Source organism: Microtus pennsylvanicus, chromosome 14 (assembly GCF_037038515.1).
Source record: "Microtus pennsylvanicus isolate mMicPen1 chromosome 14, mMicPen1.hap1, whole genome shotgun sequence".
NCBI classification, from domain to species: domain Eukaryota; kingdom Metazoa; phylum Chordata; class Mammalia; order Rodentia; family Cricetidae; genus Microtus; species Microtus pennsylvanicus.
This window is the reverse complement of record NC_134592.1, coordinates 9,732,860-9,760,803: the sequence shown is the minus strand read 5'-3', so window position 1 is coordinate 9,760,803 and position 27,944 is coordinate 9,732,860. Positions and strand designations below refer to the sequence as shown.

The window sequence follows — 27,944 nt, the reverse complement described above, 5'->3', positions numbered from 1 at the left end:
CTCTGAAGTACAGAACTGTTTTCCCATTCACAGTTGCTAACTCTTGACCTTTTTTAGGTCTAGGAAGTCACCTTTGTGTGTCCGCATGGCCTCGCTGGTGGCATATGATGATTCTGACTCAGAGACTGAGACCGAGCCTGCTAGAACTGTGAACCCTGAAGGTCAGATGGATGATGCCTCTGATGTGACCAGACCTTCTGGAACGGGTTTTGTATCTCGTACAGTGGATATGACAAAAGAGGGGGTACAACACACAGGGCACAGTCCTTATAAAGACCCGGGGGACCAACGTCTGCCACTGGCTCGGATCTGGAGAAGTCACCCAGGATCTTGTCCCAGCCAGAGGCTACAGTGGCCCTCAAAGGACCCTGATACCACCTTCTCCACCAGTGAGCTTCCTCGTCCTTTGTGGATGAGCCGAGCTCCAGCCAGCCACGTGCCCTTGGCAGCTGCCTGCTTAAAGCCAGTAAAACCTGCTTGGGATGCCCTCCATTCACCTTCTCAGACTCAAAGCAAAGTTGAAAGCACTGCTAGAAATGCCAGCTCTTTTCAGAGGAAAAGGGGTGAGGACTGTGTGGTTCCCTATACTCCTAAGAGACTGAGGCAGCTGCAGGCACTGAATCCAGAAGCTGGTGGGGGCAAAGATCTAGAGCCTCCAGGACCCCCTTCAGGGTGTGCCCCAGCCCCCCTCTGCGTGGCTCCCACTGTGTCTGAGTTCATCCAGCCATATTTGAACAGTCAGTACAGAGAGACTAAGGTCCCCAAGAAAGTGCTCTTCCACCTGCAAGGCCACAGGGGCCCTGTCAACAGTATTCAGTGGTGTCCAGTCTTTTGTAAAAGCCACATGCTTCTCTCTACTTCCATGGATAAAACTTTCAAGGTAAGATGAGGGAAAACAGCTCGCAGTGGCTCTCTTCCTGGGACGTTGTTGTGATTAGAGCCAGGTGGCGGTTGGGACAGTGGCTTTGGAAATTTCTGTAGTTCACTCTGGTCCATTTGAGAGAGTGTTCTGTGCTTTGCCTCAGATCTTTGGTTTTTCCTGCCCCATTCTTTTCCTTTCCCAAGGTTGCCTTGCCATAGCACCACAATGTTAAATAAATTACAATATGCTCAGATGATAAACATCTTACTTCATTTTATAATAACCCATTATTTTAGCCCAAGTATGCCATAGTTTATTCCTTTTCTGTTTGGGTCATTTCATCACCCTTCAGTGGCACATTCCCATGAACCATGCTGCTGTAAGCATGCTGCTGCTTATGTACCCCCCCTGCCAGACCCTGGTCCTGAAGACAGGCGACCCTACTCAGGAATAGCTGAAGTAGAACAAGCACATTTTCCTAGGTGCTCACAGCCCTGAATATTGTTTCTTTTAATCTTTTACTCATAAACCGTGATGCTTCATTTTGTTTCTCCTTGAACCCTGGCACGGAATTATCAGCACTTGAGTTTTGATAATCTAACTTTGGAGACTTATTTATTCTCCTGTCTCTGTCTCCTAAGAGCTGGGATTAATGGCATGTGCCACCCCCTCCCAGCCTATTTACTTATTGATACAGGGTCTCTCTATGTAGCTCTGGCCGTCTTGGAACTAGCTATATAGACAAGGCTGGCCTTGAACTCACAGAGGTGTCTGCTTCTGCCTCTCCCGCCCCCACCATCATGCTGTGTTTAAAAGGCATGCATCACCACACCCAGCTAGCTTTGGAGATCTTTAAATCAAACAGCAACTAACAAGTTTGGGGAAATGGCTTGGTCAGTAAAATGCTTGCCTTGTAAGTATGAAGATTTGAGTTTGAATCCCCAGAATCCAAGAAAAAGTTTGGCAGGGTGACATGCACCAGGTGGAGCCTTGGAAGTTAAGGGGCTAGAGAGTCTGGTCTCTATGGCAAAGTTCCAGGTCAGTCGAAAGACCCTATCTGAAACACAAGGTGGAAGACACCTGAGGATTGACATGGGTGCTGTCCTCTTACCTTCACATGTGTGCTGTGCATGTACACATGTACACACACAGGCATAAACACAGGTACACTCACATAGACACACAGGTACACACACACACACACACACACAGAGAGAGAGAGAGAGAAACACAGGTTCTCACTCTGTGGCTAGCTCTGGCTGGCCTGGGATGCTCTATGTAGACCAGACTGGCCTCAAAGGCAAAGAGATCTGCCTGCCTCTACTTTCCAAGTACTGGGATGAAAAGCCTGTGCCACCATGCTAACCATGCGATATATTTAACTCCAGCCTGTAATTCCAATTTCTGGCCAGCAGAACAAATAAGCTATAGGGGCCAAATACTGATGTTTACCGAGTGACCCCAGTGACTCCCTGGCTAGCTGAACTACAAGCTTCCTGGGAAGAACATGGCTTCCAACAGCCTGCAAAGAGTAGCTGGTTTTTGGGCCACGTGGGTCTCCCTCAGAGTCTGCACAAGAGGGACACTCATACGTCTGTTACATGATCGCTTGAGAAATGTGTTTTAAAAAGCACATCATGTAGGCTTGGGTCGTGGCTTAATTAGTAAAGTGCTCGCAAATATAAGAGCCTGAACTTGATTCCCAGAATCCACATAAAAAAGTGGGTGCATAATTATCATCCCAGTACTAGGTAGGTGAAGACAGGTGGGTCTGTGGGGTTCTCTGGCCAGCCAGCTTAGCTTATATAGTGAGTTCCAGACTGGCGAGAGACCCAGTTTTAATAAACAAGGGTGGTGCCTGTCCTGATCTGGGTCACTATTGCTGTGAGGAAACATCATGACCAAAAGCAAGTTGGGAAGGAAAGGGTTTATCTGTCTTACACTTCCACATTGTAGCCCATCACTGAAGGCAGTCAGGACAGGAACTCAACAGGGCGGGAACCTGGAGGCAGGAGCCAATTCAGAGGCCATGAAGGGATACTACTTACTGGCATGCTCGTCGTGACTTGCTCAGTCTGCTTTTTTATAGAACCCAGGACCACCAGGTCAGAGGTGGCCTTACCCACAATGGACTGGGCCCTCCCCCATCAATCACTAATTAAGAAAATTCCCCATAGGCTTGTGTTAAGTTGACATAAAACTAGCTAGCACAGGGCCCGAAGAGGAACAGCTGAAGTTATCCTCTGACCTTTATATGTTTGCCCACACAAATGTATGTGCACCTGCATATACACGTACACATACCTTCACACACACACAACTATGAAAAAAAATAAGCATTTATTGCAGAGCTGGACCCCATAGAAGCTCAGTAAATGTGGCCTTAGCCCACTCTGTCCTCAGCATTCTCAAAACCACTTATCTGAGTCCTTTTGTCTGAGATTTTGATTTGAGCCCAATCCAGGATGCATTTTCTCAAGTGAAGAGAGGGGCACCCAAGTGTTTAGAAGTGAGTTATGTCTGTGTGTGGTAGTTTTAGGTAGACATGTACAGATCATGCTGAAACTCTTGTAGCTGGTTCTGGCAAGGCTGATGTCTTCAGTTCAGTCTTCAGCTGGAGTCCTGGCTTCTTTGAGTCAGGTTTTAGTGCTTCTGCAGCGTTTGCCTATGTAATCTGTGTTCAGTGTTCCTGGAGTGGCTCATGACATCTTGGATCTATCCAGAGTCCTGGCCTCTCAGTTCTCCATCCTGAGAGCCTGATGCATAGAGGCCAGCAGGGCCTGGGGCCTATCTAAGGATTTCAGTGTCTGGAGCACACGGGACACTCCCTGACTTTGAGCTCACCTGATGGCTGAACTTTTTTCCTCTTTTGTCCTTCTTTCTCTAGGGTTCTTTTGCTTTGCTTTTTGCTTGGCCAGTTTCTACTGAACAGTCAAGACCCAGCTCATAAAGGGACCAATGAACAGTGTTCTTGGGTTGGGCAGTGTGCCAGGAGCAGGAGCTGCATCAAGCCAGATGGGTCATGTTCTTCCTGTTGGGACCAGATAGTCGACAAGCTGCTTTTGTATCTAGCCTTCTGTCTTCTTACACTTAACTGGGCACTGTCCACTGTTTGAATGTAGAGGTCCTTCCCTTAGATGAGCCTGGAAGCAGGCTGGGCTCCTTCCCCAACCCCTCAGTACTAAGGGTGAGGTAGCACTCATAGGGTGGAGGAGGTTGCATTACAGTGGACTGGCTCACCTGTTACTTTATGCCCTTGGCAAGGCTTGAGGGTTCTCTAGTGGCATAAATACCTTCATGTGCTGTGTCCACAGTATCTAGTGTGCTCTTGGCTTCCGGTGGGAACTTACCTGTGGTTCTAAAGTGGGTGCTATAGTCATATCTGTCTCTAGGCCACTAGAGGGAGGGGAGTACAGTTTGGTAGATGTGGGGAGCTCAAGCCAGCAAGAAGGTGGAGAGGGTTGCCATGGTTATCGTGCCTTGAACCTATGATGCTGCTTCATGGAGAGGTCAGGTGTATCCTCATGGATGCCCACCTGCCAACTACCTGTGCACTGATGGGAAGAGGCAGACTTGAGCCCTGTGGAGTTGGTCTTTACCTGAAGCCCCCACTGAACATTTGACTACTCTGGGTTATTACTGACAAGAAATTTTAGTTTTCTGAACAGACACTGTAGGTATCCCTGTTTTTGTTTGTTTGTTTTCTTTTGAGATTTTGGGTGCTGGGGGCTTGAGGCTGGGACCTTGTGCTATACTCCCACTCCCCATGATTATTTTGTGTATGTGTGTCTGTGTGGGCACGCGTGTGCATGTGCAGGACAGGGCAAGCTCGGATGTTGTTCTTCAGGTGCCCTCTTTGAGATAGTGGTTTTCATTGGCTCGGATGTTGTTCTTCAGGTGCCCTCTTTGAGATAGGGGTTTTCATTGGCTCGGATGTTGTTCTTCAGGTGCTCTTTTTGAGATAGGGGTTTTCATTGGCTCGGATGTTGTTCTTCAGGTGCCCTTTTTGAGATAGGGGTTTTCATTGGCTCGGATGTTGTTCTTCAGGTGCCCTTTTTGAGATAGGGGTTTTCATTGGCTTGGTTCTTGCCATGGAGGCTAGGTTGGCCAGCTGGTATATCCCTGGTATATCCCAGGGATCTGCCTGTCTGTTTCCCTAAAGCTGGGATTGCAAGATTGTTTGCTTATTTATTATATGTGTGTTTGTGTGTGGCCACATGCATGCTATGGTACATGTGTAGAGGTCAGAGGATAACTTTGGGGAGCCAGTTCTCCTTTTACTGTGCCATTTCTGGGGATTGAGCTTCTGCCTTATAACTCATTGTATAGGCCAGTCTGGCCACAAACTCATAAAGATCTTCCTGTCTCAGCCTCCAGAGTGCTAGGACTAAAGGCATGTGTCACCATGGTCCATGGTGGTTTTTAAAGGAGTCTATGAGTTGGAGCTTTGACTCTGGGCTTGGTGAAGATGTATGTGCCAGGATTGGTCCAGGAGAAGTCACAGTTGTCTTGTTTGGAATGACAAGAAGCCTGTGTTTAGGACCGTGTTTAGGATGCTGTTGTGTGGCCGGTCCCCAGGAGGCATGTGGGCTGGAAGTGATGATGCTAACTTGAGGCTCCTTGGCTGGTAGGAAGCTTCAGGGAGTGCCCCCCTCCTGTCTAGTCCTCCAAATAAATCCCAGGGATGACCTTTGAGGCAAAGCACTTGCCATAGTTGATTTGGGTCAATACTGACCGTGGCTGCTAGGATCAGTGTCTCCTGTTCTCACTGAGAGGTCTTGAAAATGAGGCTTTTAGAAGCTGGAGGTGTATGTTGAACTGGAACCTGAGTGAGCAGAGACTTTCATAAGATATTCAACAGTTTTAGTGATTGAGGTTGTGTTAAGTGGGACTTTGAGTAAGTTTAGGATGCAGAATAGGGAGTAGGAACCAGGGAGCTGTGATGGGCAGGAGGATTAGGGCATGGAGGAGGATTCAGGTGGGCACGTGGGGATGGAAGTCCTGCCCTAGATGAGGTTGGTACGTGGCCTGCCTAACAGTAACTGCTCCTTCTTCGTGTCAGAGATGTCGTCCACAGCTGTAAACCAAGCTCAGCTGAGTGAGTGCAGGAGATTATCTGTGTTTGCGTGCTCTTTCTGAACAGTAGATGAAGTTGGATGTGAGCACCTGGGTTGGGACCTGGCATGCACTGCTGGCACTCAGAATGCTGGGGTCTTGCTATCTAAGGGATTTACCTGCTTCCCTGCCAGGTGGTTGTGCCTCTCTGGGATCTGAGCTGATAGAAAGGATGTAAGCTTTGCGGGGGCATTAGCCACGCCAGATCCACTTTTATATTCTCTGTAGCATCTGGCATGAAATTTGGTACATGTTAAGTGATCAATGAAGATTTAAAGACATTTTCTGGAATTTACTGCCTTGCTTTAGGAAGATTTTTTTTTGTGAGTGCAGAAATCCTATTCGCCTCTAGGGGGCACAGTAAGACTTACTAAATCTTTGGCCCAGCCAAGCTTCTAGAATGTGGTAGAATCTTTGACTCACCAGAACATTTGCTTGAAAGGATTTTTCTCTGATCCGGAGCAGAACAACGCCGCCCATCTGACTGGCGTAGAGTGCCGCATGCCAGTCTTTCACAGCCTCAGAGCCCAGTGTTGCAGTCAGAACTTTCAACTAGGCACACTGCAGTGGAAAGATGTATTTTAATATGCTCTAAATGTTCTGTGAGCTGTAAAATATGCTTATATTAGTTTTGAAAAATTTACAGCCAGAGCAATTAAGTAAAATAAAACAATGAGTCACAGTCTCTGCACCGCTGCTCTCTTGTTGCAGGCAGTGATCCTTCCTGCCCTCCGCCGTGAGCTTCAGGCTTTCATGGCTAATCCCAGCACAGAGACCCTTTTAGACTCTCTCTCATTTCCCCGTAAACTCGCTTGGCTCTACATGTTTGGACACCCACTGCACGTCAAGATAGAATTCAGCCTTTGATGCCTTTTCTGAGGGAAAAAAACCAAACACAGCTAGCCCTGCCTTTCTGTCCACACAAGGGCTGTGCTAGCCCTCTCCCCCAGGGGACTCCCTGCTGCTTCAGGAGCTTCCCCCTGTGGGGGACCTGAGTTCTTACACAGGCAGATCCACACATAAAGCATCCGAGTTAGGTGCTGTTTATTGCTTTATTTGTTTTAGAATTTTTTTCCATAACAAATTTTCCTTAATATATTTAAAAAAAAAGTGAAATTGATGCTTATTTGGAAAACTTTGCAGACAAAGATAAAGGGGGTACAAAGGTAAACTACTCTAGCCCGCACTCATCAGTGGTCCATCCTGGCCTGCCCGTGGCATCCCGCGTGTTGGCACAATCCAGCTGGTCGTGTGCTATCTTGTCTGCCACCAGACTGTCTTCTGTATTGTTGTGGGGCTGGGGTATAGCTCAGAGGTGGAATGCTGTCTAGCAGGCACTAGGCCTGGGTTCTGCCCTCTTTCCCCCAACCAAAACCCCCGCTGAAAAACTGTCCTCAAACATCTTGTGATGGTATCATTCCTCACACTTGCCCTTGTCTCTTCTGTGTTGTTCCCTGTAGTGTCTGGAGTCCATTTGAAAGCAAGGAGTCCCGCAGCGATCACACTGTGCATAAATGCCATCTTTTCTGCTGCTTAATGTAGTGAAGATGGGCTTTGCACTATCGGGCTTCAGCAGAAGGCCTGTGTGTGGTAAATGGAACCTGAATGTTGGCGGGCTTTTAGCGCCACGCTCTACCGCTGCTCAGTACCAGTGTGACTTTTCTTAAGGTCACTTAGTCTCTATGATCCACGGTATCACTGGTAAAGTAGAGAGAATGCCTATTGGCGAGGACTGTTGCTGTAAATATGAAAAGAAATCATCTAGCCCAGTGCCTGGCATAAGCGAGAATTTCCCCCCTGGACCTGTATTGATTGGTTAGAACATAACCTGCAGAAAAACACCTCACCTAGGGTCTTCTGACTTAATATAGCTTCTGCCTTTGTGAATCTCTTCATAGTTTGTTTTTGTGCATATGGATTTTAGAGAGTTTCATTCTCTGTGTTCCTGAGATAAATACCTTTAAAATTTATGGGGCTTCTGTGATCATCGACACCAAGCCACCTATGCAGTCTTTTGCAGTGCTGTGCACCTGCCAGGCCCTGCTGAGAGCTGGTCCACTTGCCAGGTGCTCACTCTGGCCACCAGGTGATAGATAGGTGCTTGACTCCAAAAGTTAAGCCTCAGGCAGTACTGGGGAGGCAACCTCACACTTTAGGAAACCTGGGAGGGAGCTGTGTTGTCTCCCTCAGGCAAACTGCATTCAGGAATAGTTGAAAGCCCTGGGTTGGAAGTTGGTGACCCCAGCTGGAGCCTTCTCATGTGGATCACCAGCTCTGTGGTGACCAGGAACACGTGAGAGAACGGGGAGTCAGCAACTGCACTGGGCCTGTCACATGCTGCTAGGCACACTTTGTAGCACACTTTACCACAGGGGTTGAGGGACTTGTTCCTAGCCACACAGCAAGCATATGATGGAGGCAATATGGGAGCTGGTAGGCTATAGAGACCGAGCAAAGCCAGCAAGCTGTTGCCTCCTCCCTCTTTCACCTCTGGAAGTGCCCAGTTGAACAGCAAGCCCCTCTCCCAGATGGAGCCAGAATCTCTTGGGCTTCACTCCTTGGGTTAAGGGGCAGGAGGAGCACAGATGATTTCCATGGTGGCTTAGATTTGCATTTTTATATATTACAGGATCTTGCTGATTTATCATTGTTAGTGGATCTGATTATATTAGGGTATCTTGGATGTGCTTTGTAAAAAGTGATATATTTCACATTCAAAGACAAGGAATTTATGGATCCAAGTGCCAGAGCGAGGGTTTAGTTCAGTTTTGAAAGAATTATTCTTGATGGATTTTTACAAAATGAGATTGAGAAGTGATTTGATGCGTGGAGTAAGGAGTCGTGGAGCATTATGCAGATGATTGGCAATTTATTCCGAGCACGAGGCAAATCTGTTGGAAATGAGAGGCGCAGCTGGGGAGGAGGTGCGGGTTGTGGTGGTGGGCGTTTGGTATTTGGGGAGTGAATGATTAACAGTGCATTGAGGGTAATTAGGTGAAGGCAAGGAGAGAATGTGTGTGTGTTAACACGCACACACACCAGCACTCGCAGAGATCATCTGGTCCTTCTTTATCTGACAGAGACCAAGGGAGGGGTAGGCAGACACCCCGGGCTGTACATTTCTGGGCCCTGTTTCCTCCTCTCTTTTCCTTCCCACCTTCCCGAGAAGGTTGACTATCCTCCGGGCTGCCCCTGAGGTGGCTCCGGTGGTTGACAGCCAGGCTGTAGCGCCTCTATAAAGTTGTAAGCTTCTGGGCTGGAATTTTCTTTTCGTGGGAGGCGAAATGTTTCTGACACTCTTTTTCCTCAAGTGAAAACCGCGATGAATTTGAGGCCAATACATGAGACAATTCCCGTTCCCTTTGCTTTCTGAGCGTGTGGCTCTCGGAACAAACTGAGCTGACTGAGAGCAGCGCTGTGCTGACCCTGTGCTTTCTGCTCTCTGGGAACCTTTGTTGTTGAACTTGACTCGTTCCATGCACCAAGAGCAGCCCATGTGCAAGCGCTGCCGGAGAAACCAGGGTGCACGGAGGTGCTGGCTCTTTCTTGGGGAGCAAGTCTCATCCAATCTCATCCTGTGTCATCAAGGGGAGAATAGAGCAATTTGGAAAAATGCTTTTAATGTAATTGAAAAATGCAAATTGCAAAATTGGCACACTTAGGAGTTGAGACAGTCTAGTGAATTATTTCTTCTTGCTTTTAAAAACTTGGACATGGAAGACTGTTAAAGGAGCCTGTCTAGTGCCCAGTGAGAGCAAGGTCTTTTGCTTCTTAAAAATGGGAGTTGCTTTATATTTGATTTAGCTTTATTGTGAAAATGGTTAAACTCTGAGAAGAAAATGGCAGAAATGAAAAAGGAAAAAGCCTCAGTGCCCCTACTTGTGCATGCTGGCCACAAGCATCTCGTGAGCAGCGTCTCCTCTGCTGTCTCTTTCTGCAAGCACCATCAGGTCCTCATCACACCCCTGGCACTTTTTGTAACCCGCACTACAAAATATTGAGATGAATTTTTTTGATAGCTAGGTGTGTTGGTATATGCCTGTAATCTCAGCATTTGAATGCCTGGGGCAGGGAAGAGTTTGAGGCTAGCCTGGGTTACATCTCCCACAAAGCAAAACTCCCCCACAAAAATAACTTTTCAAAGTAGTGATTTCTCGTCAGTATTATCAGGACTTTCCCAGTAAGAGAGGAGATGAGGGCGGCGTCACCCTTCACTGTCTTCTGCTGCTGCCTTTTGTCTGTTTAGGTTTTTTTTTTTTGCTATTTATTTATTTATTTATTTATTTATTCATTCATTCATTCATTCATTCATTCATTTATTTATGATTTCTGCCTCCTCCCCACCACCGCCTCCCATTTCCCTCCCCCTCCCCCAGGCAAGTCCCCCTCCCTCGTCAGCCCGAAGAGCAATCAGGATTCCCTGCCCTGTGGGAAGTCCAAGGACTGCCCACCTCTATCCAGGTCTAGTAAGGTGAGCATCCAAACTGCCTAGGCTCCCACAAAGCCAGTACGTGCAGTAGGATCAAAAACCCATTGCCATTGTTCTTGAGTTCTCAGTAGTACTACTCAGCAGTAAAAAACAATGACTTCTTGAATTTTGCATACAAATGGATGGAAATAGAAAACACTATCCTGAGTGAGGTAAGCCAGACTCAAAAAGAGGAACATGGGATGTACTCACTCATATTTGTCTGTTTAGTTTTGAGTCAGGGTCTCACTCTGTAACCTCGACTGGTCTGGAACTCATTCTGTGGCCCAAGTTGGCCAGGTTGGCATCAAACTTAGGGCATTCTTGTCACAGCTTCCTGAGTGCTGGGGTTTACAGATGTGTGTCACCATGCACAGCTGCCGTATCTCTCTCTTGTCCTTTTGCCTTAATGGACAGACATCAAGCAGGTGCAGGTGTCTCCGATGTTTCCTTCCTGTGTGGACTGAGAACATCAAGGTGTGGTGGCAATGTGGGTTTACCCTGCTGTTAGCCAGGATCCCCACACTCCTCTCTAGCAAGCTTCCTCAAGTGTGCATAGGTCAATTGGGTGTGGAAGAACTTGTCTACGGTGAGCTTGCCTGAGGGTTATGAGGTGGTATGCTGAGTCCCCTGTGTGTGTGTGTGTGTGTGTGTGTGTGTGTGTGTGAGTTCCTCTTCGTGTGGGCAGTTTCTCTCTGACTGGTGTCTCTTATGTCCTGGGTGGACTCTCTGCTTGCTGTAGCCTCTTGTCATGTGTGCTCTGGAGGAGGAAGGGTCTTGGTGGTTTGCCATGCCCACTCCTGTCCCTCCTTCTTGTCAGTCACCAGAGCATCACTTCTGGGCAGGGAGACTCACAGCAATCATTTCTGTGGTGGTTCACACCAATGCCTGTGTGCACAGTGACCATGTCTCCTTGTCCTTTGTAGAGACAGAGATATCCCCCCCCCCATCTGCTAACTTAATGGCATCTTGTTTGAGGACCAGATGAGTTCATTTATGGACAGGACAGCATGGTTAGACTCGGGCCTGGCACCGTGTGAATGCTAAATAAGTGGTTTGTCATTGGGGTTCCTGTCCATTAATCTCTTAGTGTTCCCCTTCTCCAGGCAATTTACATGCTAACAATATTGACCCTCATCATATCCTACTTCTCCTTCCCCCAGGTGATATTTGAGTTCTGGTATTTCATTATCAATTTTTTTTTTAAGCAGGGAAAACCTAACATCTTTTATAGTCAAGTGTGTGGACTTCCCCCTTTGTACGTGTCCAGCAGCTTTAGGCAGTGGCATGTCCGCTCATACTCTGATAGCTGATATATAGTCACCTATATTTGACCTTCATCTAGCAGTGATTAGCTTGAGCCAGTTTCAATTCTCGTCATTGGGTCCCAGGCAGGCCACATGGCATCATGATGAATGTGTGCTGGGTGCCAGGGATCGATCAGCATATTAAGGAGCAACGCTGCCATCCCCACCAGCCCTGCTTCGTGACGCTCCCTCCCCCACACCAACACTGGCTACTAATGATTTCAAATGACCTTCCCATCCAGTTCATTCTGCAGGGCGTGAGTACACCATGACTTTCCAAACCTTGCCTCAAAAAATGTTTTTTGACCCTAAAACAAATATACACACACTATAGAGAAGCCTGAAAGGTTAAAGGAGTAAAAAGGCCACTATTGCCTCTGGAGGCCATAAGTATAGACTTTTGGATATATTTCCATCTAGTCTTAGAAATAATTCAGTGTGGTTGCACTCCAACTATGAACTACCACACTGCCCTGTAGCTGTAGCTCGGTATGCTGTAATTTATTGTCGTGGTTTTCAGTGGGGTCCTCAAGACCCTTCCAGAGGGTCCAGACTATTTTCAAAATCACACCTAGAAGTAGTTTGCCTTTTCTACTCTCACGCTCTCTGGAGTGTACATGGACTCTTCCAGAGGCTGCATGATAGGCGCTGTTGCCATAGATTAAATACCGAAGCAGATATGAAAGCCCAGCTGTCTTGTATTAATCCAGGCAATAATGAGACCCATAAAATGTAAACAATGCCTTCTCACTAATTTTCTTTATGCTGTGAAGAATCTAGTTATTTTTATTATTTATATTAACAAGTGATGGGTTGACTATTGCTAATTCTACACGAGTTAATAAATATTTTCCAATGTCCCGTTTCAGCGGATGTGCTAACCAGCAGTAGCTGTCATGTACATAATCAACAGCTCTCTGGGGCCCATAGTCATTCTAGACAGTGTGGGAGAGACCAAAAGGTTTGACAAGTGTAGTTTTAAGTAACTTGCAATCTCATTTGGGGATGTAACTGACTTAGTAGAAATGACATCTTGTCCCAGCTCTGGGGTAAGTGACTATGTTCTGCTCTAGCTGTGTCCCCGTTTTTTACTTGAATAGATTCCAGACTGAGTGACAGGACCATGATGGGGGTGGTCCTGAGCCACCATTTGCTCTCAGGTGCTGAGCAGTATTACAAGGGTAACTCCTCCATCTTTAGTGAGTGCCAAAGCCCTGCTTTACCCTGGTGCCACCCCCCTATCCCATTCTGGTCCACACAGGCTTGGGCTTTTCTCAGAGTGCACACACAGTTCTAACAGCCTGCATTTGCCACTTAACATTCTCCCAGAGCCCTGCCTGCCACTGCACCACCAGCCGCTCTGTGTCTTTGGAGGGCCGTCAATTTTCACTGGTTCTGCGACGCTCTATCGAGTTGATTAACTGTAATTTACTTAGCCGCCCTTGGACACCGAGGTGGTTTCTAATTTTTGCTGTTACAGATAATACTGAAGTGGTTATCTTCATGCATGAAACCCTTTTCTGTTGGATTATTTCTTTCAGATTGATTCCCAGAAGTGGGACTGCTGGGTCAAAGGGCTATACATTTCCATGAGTCCAGATTCGTCTCCTGTCAGATTGCTTTCCAGGAGGATTATACCAATTTGCACTACCACCGCAAAGCCTCCATAATAACCAACTATTTTGCTTAACTATCATGCCTAGAATTTTCCCTTGGAGCCCCGAGGGGGCAAAGGCCCTTATCTAAGTGAGCACCATCTATAATTATTTAGACTAACACCAAAATTGCTTTCAGAACGGTTTTAACCTGCTGGGTTTAGAATTCTGATCCTCATACATGCTAGTATTAAAAGTTTCACAAGCAGCTATTTCTCTCCCCCTCCTCTAAGTGTGTTTACACGGTCCAACCACTGTAGGGAAACGTGAGAGCTTTTTATAAACACAAGTGATCTCTTTCTACACTTGTTGAAGTGTTATTTTAAAGGGTTCAAAACCACAAATTAAATCACATTTTCATTGTAACCTTTGGCTAGGAAAGTTGTTTGCTTTCATTTGTGCCTTTTTTCACATTCCTTCGCTCTAAATGTATTCTGAAACGTGTTGGCACCTTGTGATGACCTTTCTGTGTCATCACTTCTCTGGGGGCATGACACCTGTCATCAGGCTAGGGCTATTAGAAAGGGGAACCTGTATGCATTCACGTTGGTCCGGAGGGCAGCAGTTCCCATGTGGAAGATGCACTGAGAATTTTCCAGCACTCTGACTTGGGGAGTGTACTATTGGAAAGGGAGCTAGAGCACCAGTCTGGCAGGGCTCTGTTCCATTGTTGCCAGTTGGCAGAAGAAGATGCTTTTGCTGGGTGGGGTTGGGGGCTTAGGTGACTTTTGAGGCCTCTTTGGGAGTTGTATGACCCAGCATTCTGTGCTGGTCCGTCAGCTGTGGGCAGTTCTGCAGCACTGGCCAGCCTGGCTCAGCCTAGTGCAGGGCTTCACGCTGCGCATATGCCACTGACAGTTGGGCCCACTGTGCCCGCATTGTTCTGAGCTTCAGCCTGCGTTTCTGTGAACTAATTACCTCCTAGGGCTGGAAGGATCGGGAGGTTAGATGTGTGAAGCCACTTTGTAAACTATGAAGCCCTTACAAATGGAAGGTATTATCTGGTGCTCCAAATGGGGTTATTCTGTAATTGCCTCCTAAGCCTCACTGCTGAGCAGGTGAGGCTTGCCATCTAATTTGCCTGCACTTGTAGGCCTGGCTGATTAGCGTGCTCCATTGTACATATCGACTCCAGGAGGTCTCTCCGGGGCCTTGGCTCCTCCTGGCGTGGCTGACTATTTTCTAGCTTAGTAACATGGTGTCAGCGTGGTGGGGAGGGAGCAGGGTTGAAGATGGCTCAGGTCATGGGTTTCTGAAAGTGTCTGCCAGCCAGAGTTCTGGGATATTGCTGCATGGCCTGTGAGTTCCTCTAGCTTTGCCTGGGACTGTGTGTCTGTCTGTCTGTCTGAAATACAGGCAACAAGGGCCCCAGAGACTGACTGGGACATGGCCCTTGATTGCAGTATCAGAAGGTATGTCTTTTCCCTTTCCTCCTTCATGTGGTCATCTGCCTGTTCCATCCAGTCATGGAGGAAATTCTGGATCAATGCTGACTCTAGGTTTGAGGGAAGTAGGCACACACTGGCCATCGAGAAGGCTAGTTGGGGGCGGACATCTGCATGAAAACATGTGTCAGCTTTGTAGCGACCAGCAGTATTGGGACAGTGCAGTCTAGAAGAGAGCTGGGTGGATCTGTTAGCTTTAGAGGAAGGGAAGGGAAGATTGAGCAGGCTAGGGAGGGTGGCGCTGTGAGTGGGTCAGATGTGGAGCTGGCCTGGTGATTGGCCTTGGGCCTGAATGGTCATCACAACAGCTTCCTGTGTGTCTGGAGGACTGGGTTTCTTCAGGGCTTCCAGGCTATTTTTCTACAACTGGGGCACAGGGAAGTCAACGAACTCACAAATCTTATCTTGGGGTTCTACTTTACATCCCATTCTTCCTAACTGGGTTCAACTCTTGGTTTTAGTTTGCCTGTTAGTAAGCAAAGGAGTGTGACAACATCCACCGAGCCTTCTGAGGCTGCAACAAGAGAATACTGGAAGGATTCTTAGGTGAGTTCCAGGCTCGTGATGGACACTCCTTAATGCCAACTGTCTTTGGCGACTTCCTTCTGCCCATTTGACAGGAGAACACTAAGGACCAGAGGGGCCTCTGAAGGCTCTGTGAGCGCAGAGCTGGCTTCTGCACTAACCCTTCCTTTTCTATTTTGACGCTGTTTTAGACACTTCCTCCTTAGAGTGGTGAAGGCAGTGCTGAGGCCCTCCATCCTTTCAAGCCTTGTTGAGCTAGCTCATCTGTCGTGAAGGGGCTCTACTGTAGGTTCCATGATCACAGGACTCTGTTCTTTTTCATGTAGTTCCAGTCCTAGAGGAGGGCAGGACATGTAGTCAGTGCTAGGAAGACACTTGTGATGAAGCCCTTGAGCCACAGCGTCTGGCAGACCCCCCAGAGTCTCCGCTGCCCTCCCTCACGGGTCCTGTGCTGTGCTCCAGAGCATGCAGGAAGCGTCCCTGCAGAGGGTGATGTGTTAGCTGTGTTCAGGTTTCTTTAGTGGCCTTCGAAGCTGCCGGGAGCTAAATCAAAACGATGATTGGGCCACATCTGCTGAGATGTTTGTATTCATGCTCCCAGGTAATAGTCTTGGGCCGCCGCTTGCAGCTTGTGTGTTTATTTATTACTTATTTATAAATCATAAATCCAGAGAGGATTTGAGGAAGCTTACAATAAAAGACATGAACACAGTAAAGCTGTTAAAACAAACAGAACATTAGAGCCATCTGAAAAAAGAGGGTGCACATAGATCAGGGACAGGGCCAACCTAACTTCCTGGCTTTGTGTGCCCTTGCTCTGAAGGAGGCACATGGCTCCCCAGGTCCTGCCATGTGAAGCAGCCAGCATGAATGTCTCTCCATGGGGATCAGCATGCAGAGGACAGGAAGTGAGTCCCTTCCAGGGGTGGCCGTCTCTGAAGTCAGCCTGAGGAGAGGCTGTCTATAGGCCCCTGGCCATACAGCCTGAGTTGTTCTTTTTTCTGTCCTGCAGTTTCTTTCCAACACATGATGTTAATGAGAGTCAATCCAAGGAACTGACTTTCTGTGTCTGCCTGGAATTTGGCCCTTGGAAAGTATTGTTCTTAATCTGACTTAGAATTCTTGTGGTCACTGTTGTACTGGGATAATGAAGCTGGTCCTTTTCTCAGGCCCCTACGTGCAGGGGAAGTGTGGAGGGGATAGGGATGACAGGATGGGGTATTCCCGTGTGCCCTTGGCTCTGTCCACACTGATCTCACCTAGAATGGCCTGTTTCTTGTTGCTTAAACACTTAGGGCGTTTGGAGCAAAGGGAACATACTTTTTAATTATTTCCCTGCTTGTCTACAGCAATGCTGTTGTCAAGGAAACCAAAGCCTCTGAAAAGCTTTTCAGCTTTCCCCATCAGAAGAGGACTCTTGTGCCACACTCACATTGTCTGTGGGAATGGACCTGTCCGTCTGTAGCAAAATCTGTTTTTTCTGGGGGTCTTGTTTCCTTTCCTCTAGCAGATAGAACCTTCCCGACCTTTTCACAGAAGGGGGCCAGGTTGTTACTGATATCTTCTTTGAAAGAGTTGGGAAGAATTGCCTGCATTCCTGACTCTGTCATTCATCCCACATCTGTTGCAAGTGTTGGGTGGTTGGACAGAATGGGAGACAGATGAGTTCATGGCATGGTCTTACCTGAGAGGAAGCCACACAGGGGGTTAGGGTGTTGAGGAGGATGTGTAGACGCACAGCAAAGCTGTGGAAGGGCATTGCAAGCAGACTGCAAAGGTCTAGTCATGTGGCAGAGTGTCCCGCCATCAGCAAACTGTGGTGATCCAAGGAAAATGGCTGTTTGGATACCTGAGGCTCAGGACGGAGATAGTCCAGAGTGACCTGTGCAGTCAGAGCTAAGGAGCAGGGAGGGCAAAGAGATTCTAACAGTCTTCAAAGTGTGTCTACTTTTCATGGTCTGAGCTGCAACTCCTTGATGCATGGAGGCATGTCACTTCTGTGTTCCAGCTTCAGAGGGAAGGACGCTGCCAGAACACTCAGGGTTTAATAATTCACTCTGGCTGTGGGAGTGCAGCTTTGCAGTAATGCTTCAGCCAGCACGCCAATAAAACTTTATGGCGGTTAAGCCTGTCAAGGGTGCTGGTTTATATGAAAGAGATGAATCACTGTGAGAAAAACGGGACTCTTAGTTTCTAGCAGCCCTTCTTATTTTCCTTGTAAAACTTTTAAAAATACTTTAGATTTATAGACGAGTTGTAAAACAGCACAGCACAGAGCACCCAACCCTTCCCAGCCTTCCTAGGTAGGGCTGACCCTTGACCTAGCCCCCGTGCATCAGGCCCACTAAGAAGGCAGCATCAGACAGCTCTGGTAACTGTGGACTGAACTGAAGTTTACTAATTTTCTGTTAATGACTTTTTCTTTTTCAGGATTCAGTACAGGGCACCATGCTGCATTTAGATGGCTTTTGAAACTTGGCAGGTGATGTCTTTTGGGGTATCAGAAGAATGGCTGGGACTTGTCCTGACCACTTACTCTGAGTTTCCTGTACTGCAGCAGCTCCTACCTGTCCTTCACCAGGGGCCGAGCGTGATGATGCTTAGCTGAGTCGAGACTTTCATGGCTTGTTAAATCATGAGTGAGAGTGAGGGCTTGCTTCTTGGCGAGGCCACCTGTAAGGGCAGCTGTTTCCCAGTACAGGTGCCTCATGCCCTCGCCCCCTCCTCCTCTCCTCCTTCTAGGTTTGACCCAGCCAGCCTTCTGTGCTCGTGCTGACATTAGCGAGAGTTTGTGTTTAGGCATTTCTACCACATCGATGTTTTCACAGTTTTCCTGTGGTTTATCGGATAATTGAGTGTGTCTTGAGGCAGCTACTGAGAGTTGAAATATGTTGCCTTTAATGAGTGAGACAAGCTGTCTTTGCATACAGATAGCTGCACATCTGTGGGCACTCCCATCTCGTCCTGCTCCTCCCTGTCCCTTCCATCCTTCCTCTCATGTCTTGTTTTTACTTTCCCCTTCTGCTTGCCCCAGTCCTCCATCATCTTTGTCCGCCTCCACTTGCCTTTCCCCACTCCCTCTCCAATTCCCTTCTTGCATTCCTTTCCCAGCAACAGGCCAGTGAAGCTGTTGCCACGGTAACAGAAGCCTAGCAGAGGCTCTGCTCTGCTTTCCCTATGCGTCTAACAGGATGACGCAGATTGTGTTGACTTCTAGAAGCGTCTGAGCTCTGGCCTGTGGCCTCTGGAGGCCCTTCATCTTCCAAAGGCCAAATCAGCGCCACAGCTCATAGTTCTGTTTAGCTGATGCTCATTTTTTATTTGGAAACTTCAAAATTTGAGAAATCTGCTTTTCTGCCCCTCAAATCCTGGTTGCACCTGTGTGGCAGAGCGTCCCCTGAACTCACCTACATGGAAATGTCAGGGAGAGAGAGGGCTTCAGGAACAAGTCACACGCAGTCTTTGCTGAACTGCTGGGATAAACGAATGGTTGCTTTAGGAGGGGGACTTCAGGTCTAGTTGGAGTTTTAAAACTTTGGATCTTAGTTCTGTTCAGCAGGTGTTTGAGAAAAGCTTGCTGGTTCTAAGACTGATGCCTTGGGTCAGGAGTGTGCAGAGCTCTGTGCCACCTCAGGGGCTGTTCTGTAGTAGCAGGGCTGCTGTATGCACGCACACACTGCTGTACTGATGTGACATGGGGGTTTGTCACAGAAGTTCAGTGAGTCCAGCTGGTGCCTGTTCTGCCTGCACATTAACTGGGCTTTGTGGTCCCTTGAAGGAACCACAAAGCACTTGGCTCCTGGTCCGCCATGGAGCTGGTTGACAGCGGTGGCAGCCACACTCCATCTGGGTTTGACTCAGGCCCAGCTTGTTGGCATTAGTGAGGATTTGGAATCCTGCCATTCAGCCAACACCAGCTAATAGCCCAGCAGGGAAGAGTTAGTCCATGGATTATATTTAAGTTAGTCCTTATTCCCAAAGGTAACTTTGTTTAATAAAAACCTTAAGCCTCTATTACTGTGCTTATGGGTATCCTGGCTCCAGGGTGTACAAATACGACTTACAAAACTCAAATATTATTTGCGGCGGTGCACAAACATGTTCATCAGTAGAGGGTATGCTAGCAGCACAGGCGAGCTCCGTGTGCCTGAATGGGCCCTCTGCACTCGGTCTTTTATTTTCATAATCACTTGGAGCTTAGTTAAATACTGCCCTTTCGTTAGTGAATTTTCAAGGGAGGGCGCTGTGTTGCGTGGGTAACTTCACGGCTACCCACAGCATTGCCAGTTGGTTGCTGTGACTTAAATTGATAATGGACCACACACAGCAGTTGCTAATGGGTGATGATCTGGGAGTGTTTTGTTATTGTTTTTATTTTAGAAGAAAGGTTTGAAATTAGCATAGTAAATCTCTGTGGGATCTTTGCAAATAAAAGAATATCCACGTTAAAAACAACTTTCAGGAAAGATGTATGGTAATGAATAAAACATCAGTGAGTGAAAATAAGCGTGTTTAATTATTCAAGTAGAAGTAGTAATTTAAACTAATTATTGCTTGTGGATTTCATAATTCAGTTTTTGTCTTGCAATAATATTTCCTCTGGGCCTCTGGGGCGCATCAGTGGCTGCCCCCCCTCCATTCCTGGGGCAGAGAGGCCTCCTGCCTCCCTTGAGACTCAGCGATTGAGTGTGGGGTCGCTCAGGTTCCTGCTTCTGCCCTGCTCCTTCTGCCTTCAGTCCACAGCAGTCCCCTGTGCATTGCCTAATTAAGCACTTCCTTATTAATCACCTCTGGTTGACTCAGGGACTTAGAACAGTCCTGCACATTGATTTCCAAGTATTGTGGGAGCTGGCATCTCCCCACTCAGGGTCATAGGCTTCCCTGGCATGCATGACCCTGGCTGTTCTGCCTATGCCCCCACCAGGTAGGTTCCTGCCCTTTATGGCTGCTTCAAGTTGGGTCTCTTCTTGGAGGCATCCCTTCACTCCATGAGAATCCATACCCTTCCTATAGCTTTGTGCTACCAGATTGTGGTCTTTTTGTTTGTTTAAAATTTTCATATTGGGCTTCTTTATACTTTGCTTCTGTTCCTGGGGGAAACATGATCACCCAGAGGAATGGAAAAATACTGGAGGAAACAGGAAGCAGGCTGATCTATCATTACCTGCAGCTTGCAGCCATGGCCTTCTCTGGCCCCTGGGCTTCTGCTAGCAGTCTTGGTGGGTACTCTCTGTAGTTGAGCTTCTGTTGGCCTCCCCAGGCTCCATAGCTTAGGCGTCTTTTGTACTATGAGTGTTAGGAGGGGCTGGATCGCACTCTCCTCAGCTCACTTCCTGAGGTGTTACTGCCATCAGTTGGTACTGATGAAGGAGGAGTAAGTGCTTGAAAGTACTTTTGCTCAATCGCAAGAGGCTTTTAAAACCCAGTTATTACTGTGCTCCTATGAATGCCCATAATGGCATGGGAGCATTTCTGAACCTCTCTTTATTGCGCAAATGCTGCCTGGATCAGATCCCGACAATTCAGGTGAATTATTATTCTGCCCCTCAGAAGGGAAAGGGAAAGCTTTCTATTTGTGACTTCTTCTTCCCAAGTGCCCTCTGTCAAAAGGTAGTGACATGTGACAGCCGTTATTACTTTGGTGTAATCATGTGCCATTCCATCTCGTGCCCGAAAGCTTTCCATCTGTCGTGTAGGAAGGACAACCTTTATTTAAGACACGTTCCCCCCTTCCTTTGTTATTACCTTCTCTGGAAAAAAAAAAGAAAAAGAAAAAAAACCACAACCTCCTGACTTTACAGGCATGATCTGTAGGAGGAGTGACTCATTTCTTTATGAGGTTATTGCCATGGACAGGGGTGAGACAGGTGGGACACAAGGGATGGATGGAGTGATGAAGCTGGTTGCCAGGGGCCAGAGGTTCAGACTGAGTCACCAGCTGAGGCCCCGGGCAGGTCAGGCAGCCTCTGGGTGTTGGCTTCCTCATTTGGGAGAACAGGGAGGTGTGACCGCTCTCTATGCCCTTTCTCGCAGTAGTCCTGTGGTCTCCAGAGTAGTGGCAGACAGTGCGGTAATGAAAGGCTTGCAGGTGGCAACCCTTCCTGCAGAGCCATTGCAGTGAGCATTTGCTATTCTCCATTGATTTTTCTCTCCATGTGACCTCCAGAGGAGGTCATTAAGCAAAGAGAGACGTTCCTAACAGTTTCCAGCCACTCGGGTAGAGCCACAAGCCTGCCATATGTCATGTGGGTTGGGGAAAAAGAAGAACATGGTGCTGGGGGCTTTACTGTGGCCAGGCCATCCAGACCTGTCAGTACCCTTACCTCCCTTAAATGCCAACTATGCACCTGCGTTTGTTCATCTGTGCAAATTTGCTTTCACCATTTATTTTTATACCATTTGATTCTTTGTGTATGTGTGCTCACATGCATGTGGGAGCTGGATGTCAGCATCGAGAGTTGTCTTCTATCGCTCTCCACTCTCACTGAATCTGGAACTTGATGTTTCAGCCAGGCTGCCTGGCCAGCAAGCCCCTGGGGTTTGCCTGTCTTCTACTAATGCAATGCCGAGATTACAGAATGTGCTGCTGGACCTGACTTTGCTGTCGATGCTGGGGATCTGAATTTAAGGCCTCATGCTTGTGCAGTGTGCTGGGTAGTTTTATGTCAACTTGACACAAGCTGGGCCATCTGAGAGGAGGGAACCTCAATTACGAAAATGCCTCCATGAGATCAGGTTGTGGGCAGCCCATGTAAATCATTTTCTTAATTAATGATTGACAGAGGAGGGCCCACTCCACTTCAGGTGTTGCCATCCATGGACCGGTGGTCCTGGGTTCTACAGGAAAGCAGACTGAGCAAGTTATGGGGAACAAGCCAGTAAGCAGCACTCCAACCATGGCCTCTGCATCACTCCTGCCTCCAGGTTCCTACTTCTTTGAGTTCCTGCCCTGATGTCCTTCAGTGATTAACTGTGGTATGGAAGCGTAAGCCAAATAAACCTTTTCCTCCTCAACTTGCTTTGGTCATGGTATTTCATCGCATCGATAGAAACCCCTATCTAAGACATGCAGTAAGCACTTTACCCACCGAGCAGTCTGCCTAAGCACCTTTCGATTCTTTAAACACCTGCTCTAATGTAAAAACTTTATTTATTTATGTGTGTGTGTGTGTGTGTGTGTGTGTGTGTGTGTGTGTGTGTGTAGGGAAGGGTTGCTTGTGCCTCAGCACTCTTTTGGAGGTTAGAGGATAATTTTTGGGAGTTGGTTCTCTTTTTCTACTATGTAGATCCAAGGAATCAAACTCAAGTTGTCAGGTTTGGTGGCAACCAAACTATCTGCTGAGCCATCTATCTGGCCCATGAATAATTTTTGTTGCTTTTGTTTTTTATAAAGGGTCTTTCTATGAGCTCTGGCTGTCCTAGAACTCACTATGTAGGCCAGGCTGGCCTCGAACTCACAGAGATTCTCCTACCTTTGCCTCCTTAGTGCTGGGATTAAAGGTGTACACCATTATGCCTGGCCTCCCATGAATATATTTAATTTTAAAAGATTTGTTAATTTTTTGTTTTATGTGTATAAGTGTTTTGCCTGTGTGTGTGTGTGTGTGTGTGTGTGTGTGATGTGTGTGCCTGGTGCCTGTGGAGGCCATTAAGAGGGTGCTAGATTCCTGGAAGTAGAGTTACGTATAGATGGTTGTGAGCTGCCCTGAAGTGCTGGGAGCTTAAGCCAGGTCCTCTGCAAGAGCAGTCAGTGCTCCTAACCACTCAACCATCTCAGCCTCCAGTATCACATGAGCCCGTGTGTTTTGTTTTCCTGAACGATTGACCAAGGTACCTGCTAGTCCTGTCTCTTATACATTTGTATAAGAAACATCACTTGGGCTAGAATAGCACAGACAGCCGGCATTCTAGAGGCTTGCTAAGTGGATACTGCTTAGGTTGCTCTCTGAGGAGCTGGCAGCTGCGTCTCGTTACATTTGTGACCCTGTCTTGCCTTTCTTCTGTATCAGAGGTGCCCAATAAATTGTTGTCGGGATGAATTAAAGTTTCTTGTATAGATTGCACCTGCGTCCTTGTTGTAAGCTTCTTCTGCAGGGGTGAGAAAATATTCTTATTTCTTTTAAGAATAGGAATACATGAATTCAGTACAAAATTCAAAAGAGATAAAAGGATGTAGAGAGGAAAAATGCCTTTTCCCCTTTCCTGCCTGGTTCTCGGAGAGTCCACATTCGCCTCATCTCCATAGCTAGGAGCACTCTGCTTACTATGGGATGCATGTTGCCTGGCTACCCTTTCTACCAAAGCATGTCTGGTCATGTGACAGGGAGCAGACTAGAGGTGAAGGACTTCTGGAAGGAATGTGGCCTTGGATTGGAGCTATGGTTATAGTCTAGGCCTGGGAGACCCCTGCCTCATGCACAGTCAGGTTGGTGTGTTCAGCTTGCAGGACCACGTGCATGGTCAGCTAGGTGGCTGCGCTGAGCGACTCCCAGAGCTTGGCATAGGCACTGTAGCTGCTGCTCCTTTCCTCTTCTTAAAATTGAGGATGGAAATGAATATGTATCATTTTGAAATGATAATATAAAATCAATGCAGAGGTGTGATTCCATTAATAGATGGCTGATTAACTGAATTTTTTAGGAGCCCATTTGTTGCCCAGAATGAAGCTGGCTGGAATAAAGCAGAATTCAGATGGCAAACCTTCTTTTCTAATTGAAACACACATAAAGTGCTTGGTCCTCAGACTTCCATCGAGTTGATTGCAGCGATCAATATTCCAGTTTGCTTGGCTGGCAGCTTGCAGGGAGTCGGGATGGATGATGGACCCAGAGAGGCACTGCCAAGCAGAGCATTAAGTTATTCCCATTTGCCGGTTTCTGGCTTGCCTGATGGAGTGCCTAGACTAGAGCTAGGCCATGCTGGTGCAGGCTCTATCAGGGTCTCTGTCTGGTGTCGTAAACCCCCACATGACCAGTTCCTGAGGCTCAAGGGTCTCTGTCTGGTGCCGTAAGAACCCCACATGGCCAGTTCCCTGAGGTTCACTTTTGTTAACATTTTAAACTCCACGTTGTTCCAAACTTCCATCATGCACTTATCATAGAGTATCACAGGCAAGTGATTCATCATTCTAGAACCTCTGAGTTGCCTGTCATGCAGATAAGGTTTAGGGACCTGGTGGCAGGACTGGAACTGGAGTCTTGGGTTGCTGGTTTTCAAAACCTGTGTCCTCTCTGTTTGTCCATGCTTCCTAGGAATATACCAGAAGTTTGAAGCCTAGGTTCTTGTTTTCCTGGGGAAGCTGTGGGCAGTGAGGGCTGGTCCACAGAAGCCAAGTGTTTCTCCTCTGTTTCCTCCTTGAGGTTTTCATGCGAGGCAGCTACTGCCCTGGTAAGCAAAGCTTAGATGTACCTTGACTTTGGGCACTTTTTCTGAAGGACTGATGGCAGGGCTCAAGAGAAGCTGCCAAAGAGGGACTTCACCTGGATGTGGCCCCCTGGAAGTAGGGCCTGGCCATATGTAGGCTTCTGGGTTTCTTAGGTGCTTAGATGGGGCCCAAAGAGATTATGCACTGGTTCCTGACTGGTTAGCCAAGGACAGCTAGTTCATGACTATGTGCTTACTGAGTAGATAGCAATGGACTTGCCTTTAGAGAGGATGGCCATCTGTCTGTGCAAGGGAAGGACTCGTGGGCCAGCCTCTTTCAGGACATAGATGCTTCAGCCCACACGTGATAGGTGGGGCCCATGTCCATAGCATAGAATAGAGAAAGAGGATTGAACTCCCCCCTCCCCACATCAAAACAAGTGCTCCAGTGCTGACTTAGAGTGATCTTGGAGGTCAGGTGGACTGCTGGCATCAAGGATGTGGGCTTGATTCAGGACCACAAGGAAGTGTATTTTCTGTTCTTGGCACACTCTGAGTGTATGTGTGCAGCAGTTGGAAAGTGGAGGAAGAGCAATCACAGCAGCTGCTCTTCACTGAGCATCTGCTATGTGCAGGATCTGTGCATGCATTGCCACAGCCGCATAGGAGTCCCTTCCAGGCATCCTCGCGTCATTCTGTAATTGAAGAAATTGAGACTTAAGCTCGTGATGCCTGTGTTTCATGTGAAGAGCTGAAGTCTAACGGAAATACCCTGGTGGGAGTGGGTGACCCATGCCCCTCACAGGTGGCTTACAAGGATCAGAGTGCAAGGTTACACCATCTAGTGACATAGCTCCAGTGCATCCTTTTTTTTTTTAACAAAGATTTATTTATTTATTAAGTATACAACATTCTGCTTCCATTTATGCCCGCACGCCAGAGGAGGGTGCCAGATCTCATTACAGATGGTTGTCAGCCACAATGTGACTCAGGACCTCTGGAAGAGCAGCCAGTGCTCTTAACCACTGAGCCATCTCTCCAGCCTTCCAGTGGATCCTTTATAGATTCCCACTGGCGGCGTCTTAGAGCTGTGCCTGTCCTACCTGGCTCATCAAGGTCAGAGCAGGTCCTGCACCTCCTGTGCCACCTGTCCTCCACAGAGCAAGTGCTGGATAGACACCTAGACTGTGAAGGGATGAGAATGAGGGGTACTCTAGCTGGCTAAAGAAAGAAGGAACATGGGAAGAGCGGTGTGTGGGGGGGGATCCACCAGCTAAATCAACCTCTTACCTTGGCCAGCATGACATAATGGTATGGAGTGGAGGAGGGTAAGCAGGGATAAGCAGGGATAAGTGCTTCTTGGGGATGATGGATGCTTCACTGAGCCTGTAGTAAACATCTTAGTAGTGATCAGGAAGTTTCTGAAAGATCAACTGATGCCTTATTTTCAGTGCTCAGTCATTTGTTTGCATGGTTTTCAGGTTCTTACTGTAGTGCATACATACAGTTTGGGGCAGTTGTCCCGTGGCATTAGTAACCCTTTTCACTCCCAGGTTCATCACCTCTGAGAGTCTGGGAGGCAGTACGGAGAGACTCTTAACTTAGCTTGCCCATGTCCTTGGCTCTGGTCAGGGGGATTTGAAGGGGCCTGATGAGATGATTGAAGCTGGCACTCTGGGCAGTGGTCATCTGGCCCTAGATGGAGTGGTGGACAGGGCACCTTATTGGAAGCTGTTGAATTCCCAGGACAGTTGCTGCTGGAGGCTGCATCTTGCATACAAATTGAAGAAAACTTTTGGACCATAAATACCCTGAGAATGGTGGTGCATTCTTTCTGCAGACTTTGGAGATAGCTCTCCCAGAAGCTAAAACTTTTTAAGATCAGGTACCAAAGTGTCACACATTGGTGCATTAGCAGGACCCGACTCCCAGTTTTGCTAGTCTGGGTCTGGGGAAGAGAGATGGCAGTTTCTCTGTGGGAGCTTGTGGAACCAAGTGTGAGGGGCCTTCTCAACAGATAAACAAAGATGGAACACGGGAAGGCCCCTTGGCTCAGTTGCTGACTAGTAGGAAAGGGCATTAAGCTGGCTCTGGGAGTAAGGGGGCTATGGGCAGGCTGTGTGATGATCAGGGCAGTGATCGTGAGTGTCTGCCATGAGGATGGAGCTTTTTTGAGGCATGAGGGGAATGTGGAGGTTTGACTGTATAGCTGGGAGCTATCAACAGTTTGTGAAGTAGGATTCCTAGGGAGACCTGCTACAAGCTTCCTGTGGTGCTCTGGGCCTGAGGACAGTGGGGTTGTATTGATCCTGACTTCAGGTAGCTCTGCCATGACTCCCCTTCTTTCTCATGGAGCCTCAGGATATGAGGGTAATATGATTAAATTTTCAGTGCTTAGGAACCCCTTTATTTATAGAAAACCTGTGTGTTTTGCATAAGAATATTGAATTTCTACATTTCTCAGCCCTGAGTGCCTATGTGGAAGAAAGTTGAGATTTGAAAAGGTCACATTCTTATGGAAAGATCCCTGGCACGTTAGGTCTGGACTGGAGCCCCCACCCTGCGGTGCTGTCTTTTGCCTGCAGTTCCCCCGTGCCACCCCCGCACCTGTCTCAGAAGCCCGAGGTGAACTGGAGGGTTATGAATATTTACGCAGGCAGCACAGGACTCAGTGACGCAGCTGAGCGCTGCAGCGTTCGGCAGCTCATCAGACCTTTTCCAAACACTTGTGATATTTTCCTCGTCTGGAGGGATGAAAGTAATTACCAGTACGGTAGCAGATGACGCCAACAGTACGCAGACCTGCCCAGCTGCTCTTTTTTTTGGGCCTAGGGTATTTTGTTTTCCTCTCAAAATCTATGTGAATGATTTTCTCTTTAATAATGTTTGTTTTCTTCTGATTATTGAACTAATGTATGCTTATTGTGGAAAACACATGAATGCATTAAGTAGGAAATAAAATGCATGAATTATTTTTTCATTACAGTCTTATTAAGGATGTTTTGCTTATGCAAAAAAAATTTGGAGCACCAGACTTATTTGAGGGACTTGTTGAGGTAATGAGATAAGCAGTTTTCAGGCCATGTTCCAGGGTCTCCACAGGCTCCATGAAAGTCTTTAGGGGTTCCTCAGGAAAGGAACCTAGTTGTATTGACTTCATCCTCGGAGTTCTCAAACAGTCTCGCCTGGCTGACCTTTCTATGG

At 47.6% G+C, this 27,944-nt stretch overlaps 1 protein-coding gene across 3 annotated transcripts in view; it reads left to right on the top strand.

Moving 5' to 3' along the window:
- Wdr25 (WD repeat domain 25) overlaps window positions 1-27,944 on the top strand; it is a 130,258-nt gene that overhangs the window by 3,464 nt on the left and 98,850 nt on the right. For all 3 annotated transcript variants that reach the window (XM_075948800.1, XM_075948797.1, XM_075948799.1), the window contains exon 2: window positions 58-880. In XM_075948800.1, the coding sequence (XP_075804915.1) occupies window positions 86-880 (795 nt within the window). In that variant the 5' untranslated portion in view covers window positions 58-85. The remainder of the gene's footprint in view (window positions 1-57; window positions 881-27,944) is intronic.